This window comes from Littorina saxatilis, unplaced genomic scaffold (genome assembly GCF_037325665.1).
Source record: "Littorina saxatilis isolate snail1 unplaced genomic scaffold, US_GU_Lsax_2.0 scaffold_173, whole genome shotgun sequence".
In the NCBI taxonomy this organism is placed as follows: Eukaryota; Metazoa; Mollusca; class Gastropoda; order Littorinimorpha; family Littorinidae; genus Littorina; species Littorina saxatilis.
Genome location: NW_027129208.1, coordinates 50,574 through 61,181, shown reverse-complemented (window position 1 = coordinate 61,181; position 10,608 = coordinate 50,574). Strand labels below are relative to the sequence as shown.

Here is a 10,608-nt window from a genome sequence, read left to right as displayed (position 1 = left end):
ATCCGTCGCGATATAACCTTGAATGGTTGAAAACGACGTTAAACACCAAATAAATAAATTCATTATATATCTAAACTTGGACAAAACATTATTGTAACACATTTCAAACCCAAATTAAAGCATTAATTCGCGTGTCATTTCATTAAAACTTTCTCTGCCAGTTAAGGTTGTCCACTTAACCTCAAGGATCACCTTTTTGGATTACATATTTCTTTCACAGGGATCACGTAAACCGCCGCTCAAATAAGGGTACCCTTAAACTCGACCAGACATAAACGGAACGGCCGAATGAAAATTCGACAACAAATCACCACAGGCGAAAGTGGGCAACTTTGACATACGAGAAGAGAGTCAAACCAATTATCTACCCTGAACAGATTGTTTTGTTTTGCTACCTTGCGTATTTCGCGTGCTATTCTATTCCTACTGATGCAGGTGTCGATCGCAAGAGAGGTCAAAAACGGGATGTTTTGCGTCCATTTGTATGAGTATCATGTCAAAAAGCGCTACATTTTAGCAATGACTTGGTGGATTTCTTTGAGACTGTTGTCTGCTGCAGATCTGACGTTTGCTACAGAATCACCGGCTAAGCTTACTGATCAAGTTTACCAGCAACTTGGAAATTGCCACTTACAAAGTTGGAGATACGGTTAAAATAAAAGGTGGCGAAGAAGGTCGGATCTTGCGTGTGTTATTTTTCAATTTTAAAGCAAACAACGGTGTCTAGGTTCAGGTCATGCAGGCAGATAGATTTACAAGTTTTGACCTACATTGAATAGACCAGCAGGACAAAACTACCGCAGTACAGTACAGATAACTTACTGGCCTAAGACTGAATGACAGACATCCAAGCTCACCTAAATGACGATTGAAGAAGTAAGTAATCCAAATTTGAACACTGAAGCACAACAGCTCGAATAAGCACAAATTCAGCAATCATCCTCATCGCTTGTAAAATCACACACGCAGTCTTTTTGGCGAATGCCTCTGACAACCGACTTGGGTCACCGACTGAAACCGGCCGGTAACTGCACAGTTTCAAATGCATTGAACTGCGCAATCTCTGTAATTCGTTTTCTTAAGCAGTTTGGATGACTAAATACAAAAGCAGGCGTTTTATGGCGCGTTTACCAAAGAAGACAAAAGGGGACTCGTTTCGCACATGAATTTGATGACACGATTTGCGGTCGCTGAAGGTTTGGCCAGCAGAAAACAGGCACTTGCAGAGTTTGTGTCAAAAAGTGGTGTTTTTGTAATGAAAACGTCGGAGTAATGGGATAAATAGCTTACACACCTCGTCCTAAATATCGTGTATATTTTCCCTCGGGTAGATTTCCAGGCATTACCTAAAAATCGACCCTAGGGAAAATATGCACCATATTTAGAACTCGGAGTGTGTAACCTATATATATTACACTTGAGTTCTCGAGCGTGACGACGACTGATTCGAGTTTCCGAGTCTCTCGGTTCGTATTTGTGTACTGTTCACTATATATCACTGTTAGGGGCTAATTCAGTTCATAACTGACCCTACGCTCCCGGTCACTTCGTATAAGTTTGAAAACCAATATAAAGTAGCGATAATTTTAAGCGTGATCGACATTATTGATAAGAAATGCATTGACCAATCGCCGAAATGCGCTGACGTCATTGCATGAAAAATACCCCAAATCCTCTATTCTTGATGACATACTAAGGAGTTAGTTCGGGAGGACGACGGTCTATGGACGGTTTATTATATAAAGAGAAGCAAGCGGTTAAAAACGGGCGTCGGTAGAGCCAATGAACAGGGATGGGAACTTGTAGTATTTCATCCAATTGTGTTGCGAAGGAATTGTGATTTACTGTTCAGATAAGCCGCATCCTCCCAGCCAGCCAGAGGTCGTGAATCCTGACCACAAGTTCATCAAGCTCAAATGGGAACCGCCCAGCAACGACAGTGGCGCCCCCATCACTGGCTATGACATCGAGCGCAAAGAATCCAAGACTAACCGCTGGACTAAGATCAACAAGAATCCTCTCCAGGTAAAATAGAGAGGGCAATGTTAAACAAGAAAATATCTCATTCAAATATTCAAGAAAAAACAGAGGGCATTGTTGAGAAAAAAATAAAAATAAAAAAAAGAGTTGTCAGGTCGTAAAGTAGAATGTGAATCATTACAACTCAAGGTTGTTTAGAATCTTCACAGCTGTGAGCATTAAAGACGGAGGGTCTTAAAACGTAACTTCTACTGTGTTTTACTTTTCACCTCAAGACTTGATAGTCAAGACCTTAAACATTCTTAATATAAAAGAGATTATAAATTAAATGGGGCAGAACACTATTTTCAGATCTAAGAACAAAGTAAAGTAAGCACTCTAAATGTATAGAACATGTGCACAAAGATTAATTAAGTGAGATTTATTCAGAACCTGGCACCTGAGAGAATAGCAATAGGATGAAAGTGTCCTGTTCATTTTAATGTTTGTTATTCTCCAAGGTAGATGAAAGTCTATTGTTCAATTGCAATGCTTGTTATCATATCAGGTCCCAGGAGATTGGTTGCGCATAACTCTAAGTTACGCATGTCGTATGCGTTTAGAGAGCTTATTTCTCTTTGTTTCTCCGACCTTAATATAAAAGTATAGCTGTATTGTTTTGACAGAATTTCTACTTTAAACCCTATTTTTTCAAGATGTTTTAAAAGTGTTCATAATATAAAGGTACAGCTGTATTGCTTTTGACAGGATTGCCACTTCAAAACCTATTTTTGTAAAGATTTTTAGAAGTCATAATATGAAGGTACCACTGTATTGTGTTTACAGAACTGCACGTTCAAGGACGACAAAGTAAAGGCCGAGCATGAGTACGAGTACCGTGTGGTGGCCAACAACAGGGCCGGTCCGTCCGAGCCATCCCCGCCCACCCCGGCCAGGGCTACCAAAAGTAAAAGACGTGATTTGTATATCGTGTGTGTGTGTGTGTGTCTGTGTGTGTGTGTATGTGTGTGTGTCTGTGTGTGTGTGTATGTGTGTGTGTGTGTGTGTGTGTGTGTGTGTGTGTGTGTGTGTGTGTGTGTGTGTATGTGGGTGATGGCCAACAACAAGGCCAGACCATCCGAGCCATCCCTGCCCACCAAGCCAATCCCGGCCGGGCCTACCAAAGGTCACAAACAGCATCAAACAGGCAGAGAGAAAGGTTTCTTCATTCACTCACAGCGATAAAAAGCGTGCCAGTTCAGTCTGCTGCGCTAGACTTGGTTTTGATGTTGGAAGACCTGTTTTTCGTAATTGTTCTTTCGCGTTCACATTTCCATACCACCCAAGCGCGTTGTTGCTTTTGTACCACAACTGATCCCGAATTGTAATATTCATTTGTGTTGAAGTGTGCAAAATGCTGAATTCTACTGAAAAGAGTTATTACAGTTTAATCAAACTTTTCTGAAAAGTTCCAGTATGTCAAAAAAACCTCATCAAAACGCCATGATACTGCACGAACTCTTTTGCATTTCTGTTATCAATACTCATGTCAAATTTAAAAGCAATACAACTGGCCATTACCAAACTACGGGGTCTTTACCCACATAGCACACACAAAATGACGCGACACCAAGTCTTTTACGACTTCTGACGAGGCTGACACCAGACTTCTTCACAATGGCGAAACAACATTGCTAGGCACAACAGCTGAACCAAATCAATGTGGGTGGCTAGAAAATGAGTTGTTCTTTAATTTGAGGTAAAAAACAGGGTCATTCTGGCTTATTTTGATTGTTTGTGTATTGTAGTGCCCGCAAATTTGCTTTTGCGGGGGTGTCCTAGGTCTCCGGTACACTGCATAAGCACTAATTGATGAAAAATGAAACTCTTTGTTTCAATCGGTAGGGGAATAACTTACCTTTCTGGCAATTTACTTGGTTTTACTATAATGGGCCGCATCACAAAGTTCTACAGCAAAATGTATGTGTTTAGTTTTTTATGGCGATTAGTGTAAAACAAGTTTACAATCCAACATTGTCCCTCCTGACCTCCACACACTTGTCCCATCTGTGCCTCAGATCTTTTTTTTTCTTCAACATTTTTTTTATTCAGGCATGCATGAATTAATTGTCAAACAATTCAAGGTACATAAATATTTGACAAAACAACATGATACATAATTTATATGGCAGCTAATAATGCATTATATGGAGCCCATTTAAGGGTAAACTGATATTGTTTCATATGAATACTGTAAACATATTGGTCAATTTTATGTAGATAAGATAATTCTTTCAAAAATACACGTAAACATGGTCTGATGTTATTGATTCTACATTTATAAACAACAAATTTAGCGTTCAAGAGTATGAAATCAAAGCCTTGATCTGTCTTTATGTTACTGTCAAAACCAAAAAGTATCAAGTTATCAGTAAGGTTTAGTCTAATACAGTTGTCACATTTCCTTTTTAGAAATTGTTCAAACTCAGCCCAAAAGGTTCTGACATGTTGGCACTTGCATAAGTAATGGTAAATCGAATCTTTTTCAACTTTGCAAAAATTACATAAATTACTATTAACAACTTTCATTTCCTTAAGGACTGAGTTTGTTACAAGTATTCGGTTATTTATTTTTATCTGAAACCACTTCAATTTTGTTTCTTGAATTTTCCTAGTAACGTTAAATATTTTTGGCCATTCAACTGGTGTTTGTGTTAGTATTTTTTCCCAGTTTGTACATGCGTTTGGAATACAAGCTTTACCTATCAACACGCCATAGAACACCTTAGATCCTTTTGAATCCTTTGTAATACAGTTAATAGCCTTTATGCAGGGCATACATTGGTTATCTTCCACAACAGTGTTATGTTTGAGCAAGTATGATACATCCATAGTATTCCAAAAAATTGACAGAAAGTGAATACTTTGTGTTAAAGCTTTCCACATCCAAAAACACTCCATTTTCTTGTAACAAATCTTTCACATAAAAAACACCTTTGTCTGACCAAATTTTATAATGAAAGGAATTATTACCAATTTTAAACTTGTTGTTGAAGAACAGAGGTTCTGCAAGAACTTCATCTTTAGTTGTAACTTCCAATGTTCCATAATATTCCAAATATGCTTCAAAAACATCTCTCCAAAAAGGATTGACATTTGTTTTTGCTAATATTTTGGGTCCGAAATTTCGGACTGATTCAACCTCCGGACAGTTGCGCAAGAGAATTTCCCTCCACTTGGGACCAAGAAAATTTTTTCTCATCCACAATAATTTTAAAGACATAATGTATGTTTTTATATTTGGAATAGATATACCTCCTTCTTGCACGGAGTGTACTGCAATAGTTCTGTTCATTTTATCTCTTTTTCCGTCCCAAACAAAATCGAAACACATCTTCTGCAACTGTTGAATCATATTGTGTGGTGGATTTGGAAGCAGAATCCACAAATAGACCAGTTTTGACAGTATTAATGATTTCAATATTGCAACTCTGCCTAACGGTGTACTAGAACGTTTCATCCAAATATTGAATAATTTCTTGGCTTCATTGAACTTATCCATCATGTTCATTTCTGCCATTTTTGTCAAATCATTTGTAAACCACAGTCCAAGGATCTTAAACCTTTCTGGATTCCAAGTCATTTTTCTATGTGGAAGAAACTGAGTAGGGTTATTTCGTTCACTGCCTGCCCAATCATTACAAGTTTTATCATAATTAAGTTTAAGTCCTGAAATACAAGCAAATTCATCAAGAGTATTAAATAATTCCACAAAAGATTGATTCGAGCCTTCAAGAAATGTGGTTGTATCATCTGCAAACTGACTTATCTTATGTTCTGTGTTATTAACCTGAATGCCCTTTATATCATTATTTTCCCTAATTTTACAGGCTAACACTTCAGCACACAAAATAAATAAATAAGGTGAGATTGGGTCACCCTGCCTGCAACCACGTTTTATTGGAAATCGAGTTGATGATTTACCATTGACAATCACTGAAGCACTTAAATTTGAATAAAAAGCCAAAATCCAGTTACAAATATCTTCACCAAAACCGAAAGCCTTTAATACCTTATGCATGTAATTCCAGTTAACAGAATTAAAAGCCTTTTCAAAATCAAGTGAGACTATTAAACCTGGTAAATTCTCTTCTTTTAAATAGTGTAGCATGTCGTAGATTAACCTTAGGTTATCACCAATATATCTTCCGGCCACAAAACCAGTTTGATCTAAATTTATTAATTCAGGAAGTACCTTTTTGATCCTATTTGCGATACAAGTTGAACCAATTTTGTACGTAACATTTAACAGTGATATCGGTCGCCAATTTTTAATATATTCCCTGGGTTTATCACCTTTAGGTATGCAGATAATAATACCTTCCCTCTGAGTTATTGACATTTGCTCATTCAAGAAACCCTCGTTAAGAGATCTAACCACTAATCCACCTAACTGTTTCCAGAAGAATTTAAAAAATTCTACTGTAAAGCCATCTGTGCCAGGACTCTTCCCGTTTTTCATGTTTTTTAATGCATGCCAAGTTGACTTCGTGCTCCATTAAGGACGGGATAAAGCCCATGCTTAATAGCTATTTAAACGAACTGTGTCATTTAAGCTTATAACTTGCCCACTGCAGCGCAAGCGGTGCGGAATGAAATACGAAGTAAATGTGTAGTTAAAAAGTAGGCCACGTAAGGCGGCGAGAGAGATGAGGTTAAAAAAATAGCCACATCTCCGGTGGCTTTAAGAAGAAAAAACTAAGTTGCAGATGTAAACAAACATGAACAGCCGCAGGTGGTTAAGAGAGAGAGAGAGAGGGGGGGGGGGGGGGGGGGGGTGCTTGAGATAATCAAGCAAGCAGAATAAATGATTATTGTCTTTTTATATTTAGTCAAGTTTTGACTAAATATTTTAACATCGAGGGGGAATCGAAACGCGGGTCGTGGTGTATGTGCGTATGTGTGTGCGTGCGTGTGTGTGTGTGTGTGTGTAGAGCGATTCAGACTAAACTACTGGACCGATCTTTATGAAATTTGACATGAGAGTTCCTGGGTATGAAATCCCCGAACGTTTTTTTCATTTTTTGGATAAATTTCTCTGATGACGTCATATCCGGCTTTTCGTGAAAGTTGAGGCGGCACTGTCACGCCCTCATTTTTCAACCAAATTGGTTGAAATTTTGGTCAAGTAATCTTCGACGAAGCCCGGGGTTCGGTATTGCATTTCAGCTTGGTGGCTTAAAAATTAATTAATGACTTTGGTCATTAAAAATCGGAAAATTGTAAAAAAAAATAAAAATTTATAAAACGATCCAAATTTACGTTTATCTTATTCTCCATCATTTGCTGATTCCAAAAACATATAAATATGTTATATTCGGATTAAAAACAAGCTCTGAAAATTAAATATATAAAAATTATTATCAAAATTAAATTGTCCAAATCAATTTAAAAACACTTTCATCTTATTCCTTGTCGGTTCCTGATTCCAAAAACATATAGATATGATATGTTTGGATTAAAAACACGCTCAGAAAGTTAAAACAAAGACAGGTACAGAAAAGCGTGCTATCCTTCTTAGCGCAACTACTACCCCGCTCTTCTTGTCAATTTCACTGCCTTTGCCATGAGCGGTGGACTGACGATGCTACGAGTATACGGTCTTGCTGAAAAAATGGCATTGCGTTCAGTTTCATTCTGTGAGTTCGACAGCTACTTGACTAAATATTGTATTTTCGCCTTACGCGACTTGTTATTTTCCTACACACACAATAACCTCCCGCCCACCCCGACGGCACAACAACAAAAACTTAACAAGGTATAATAATCAAAAAAGTGTACATGGGTTTCTTTGACTCATATTTATCATAAGTGAAAATAAGTGTGTATACATCATTCATCCGTATGTATGCAACAAAAATGAACAATGTATGATAATCAAAAACATGGACCTGGTTTCTGTGACTTATATTTGTAGTAAGTATGTATAGACATCAGAATATCTTGAAGGTTCTAACATTGTTTATTTGTATGTATGTTCACACACACACACACACACACACACACACACACACACACACACACACACACACACACATACCCGCACACACACACACACACACATACACACACACACACACACACATACACACACACGCACACATACATTTATTTATATTGATATGGGAGATTTATATAGCGCTTGACGTTCTCTAAGCGCTTTACATATTAATTTCTGTCCTGTGAGATGGAATGTTTTACACAATATATAACGCATTCACATCGGCCAGTAAACCTCAAGCCATTACGGCGAATATTTACTTTTCACGGCCTATTATTCCAAGTCACATGGGTATTTGGTGGACAATCCCTATGCCTATACAATATTGCCAGGAAAGACCATTTTGTCAATCGTGGGATCTTTAACGTGCACACCCCAATGTAGTGTACACGAAGGGACCTCGGTTTTTCGTCTCATCCGAAAGACTAGCACTTGAACCCACCACCTAGGTTAGGAAAGGGGGGAGAAAATTGCTAACGCCCTGACCCAGGGTCGAACTCGCAACCTCTCGCTTCCGAGGCAAATGCGTTACCACTCGGCCACCCAGACCACATATATATATATACACACACACACACACACACACACACACACACACACACACGCACACACACACACACACACACACACATACACACACACACACACACACACACACACACACACACACACACACACACACAATTAGTTCAAAGAATGCGAATGCATTTTGATAAACCCCTTATGTTTTTATGTATCTGTTCCAGAATGTCGTCGATGCACACGGACATTTGAGCCATCTGTACTGGAAGTTTTCTTCCCTGAAGTCAACATAGAGGACCTTTTATCATCTAAAATACCAAAGGGTCGAAAACCTAACGAGGAGGAACAGAAAATTAACGAAAACATTAAAACCAAGCGGGGGGAATTCAAGAAATTGTTTTGTGCGTTGCTGAATTGTTTGGAAGATAATGCCGTCATTTTCCACGTTGAGGACACTCGTATTCTTGATAAGCATGACATTGCATGGAACGACGAACTCATGCAGTTTGTGTCTGATAACTCGTGCTATCATGACGTTTTCGAACGAGTGATAATTGACAAAAAACACTTCCGTGTTCGCGTGAAGCCGCGTAAAGACTCAGAGTGTGTAATGAGCACGTTGTGCTTCCACTCTAGCCTTTCGCGAGATAAGGGACTGGACAATCACCCCTCTCACCATAAATTTCAGCGTGTAATGGAAAATGCAAGAGATGGTCATGGTTACTGCAACGAAACACTGTTCAACTTACCTGATGATACTGCCTTTAAACTGGGCAAAGAGGTAGACGTAAAAGGCCATCCAAATGGTTCAGTTCCTTTTCAGGAGTGCATGTGGCTACAGGCGAAACGAATAGAAAGAAAACTTGAACCAGAACAAATTGTAGACATTATGTGGGAAGAGAAAACAAAGATGGTCTGTAAACATGAGCTTGGAAGGTACATTTCAGCTTTTTCAAAAGTTCCTGGAGGTGGAATAATCTACTTTGGGATCTGTGAAAAGCCAGGAAATGATAAAAATATAAAGATCAAGAACTTTGTTTCGGAGGGAGTTGAATTCAGGCTGCAAGATTTCTGCAACTTGAAACAGCTCTTGAACAAAAAGATGGAAAATCTGCTTTGGGTTCGAGCTCCATCTCAAAGCGATAACGATCAATCTGAAAACATCCCTGTCTTAGCTGGACGTGTTGACGTTTTCCGTTTGTCTGAAGGGCTTCAAAGTCGCTGCATCATCAAAATAACGGTTAAGCAGTTCCAAGGAGTTTGCTTCTTTCGAAAAGAAGGACCTGAGTCGTACGTTTTGAACGACCAAAACGTGCCTGTACCAGTAACGGATTGGGTTGAGTGGGCAGAAATGTCTCACTGTAACGATTTCGTGCATGTGGAAGTCCAGTTCCATTGGCAACGCAGTCATTTTGTCATTTCATAATTTGCCCATGGACCTTTTGAAGATTACCTCGTAAGACTATTTGACTGTTTTGAACCCTGTGATGCCTGTAGATTACATATGTTGCGATTGCCACTCCACCATTGTTTAAGAAGTTCATGAGCGTAATACAAGGTGGTCCCCAGAGCTGTAGGACACTGCTAGATCTTCATTTTCAATTTAATGCCAACACACGTCTACAATGTAATGAGATTTATGCGCAGAATTAAGGATCGTATGTGTGCTACGAACATATTACATTTGTTATATCTTGCTACCATATTAACGGAATTATTAACAGCTATTGTGTTTTCAGCGTAGCAATAGGGTCCGATATTTAGACGAGACAAGTATAATGCCGACGAGTCGAAGACGAGTCGCATTATACTTGTTCGAGTCTAAATATCGGACCCTATTGCTACGCTGAAAACACAATAGCGATTATATAGCTGTTCTGACCTTTATTTGTTGTTCCAAACTTACAAAATGACAGTTTTTGCGTCGATGCGTTGATCTCAGGTTTTGATAGCAGACGCCGTTTCTTATGCGCATTAGTTTTTGCGCAGGCGCCACACTGACTTTGGGAAAAAAACCTCGATTTGACAACACAGCTGTTAAACAGCTTTTTATTAGTTCATTCGTA

General features: G+C 38.7%; 1 protein-coding gene across 1 annotated transcript; it reads left to right on the top strand.

Annotated features, from left to right (window-relative positions):
• The first annotated feature begins 981 nt into the window (after positions 1-981).
• Positions 982-10,262, top strand: LOC138957483 (uncharacterized). The gene is made up of 4 exons (XM_070328602.1): positions 982-1,024; positions 1,853-2,025; positions 2,806-2,926; positions 8,767-10,262. Exons 1-4 carry the CDS (start codon positions 982-984, stop codon positions 9,966-9,968), a joined length of 1,539 nt encoding a protein of 512 aa, XP_070184703.1. The 3' UTR covers positions 9,969-10,262.
• The last annotated feature ends 346 nt before the right edge of the window (positions 10,263-10,608 follow it).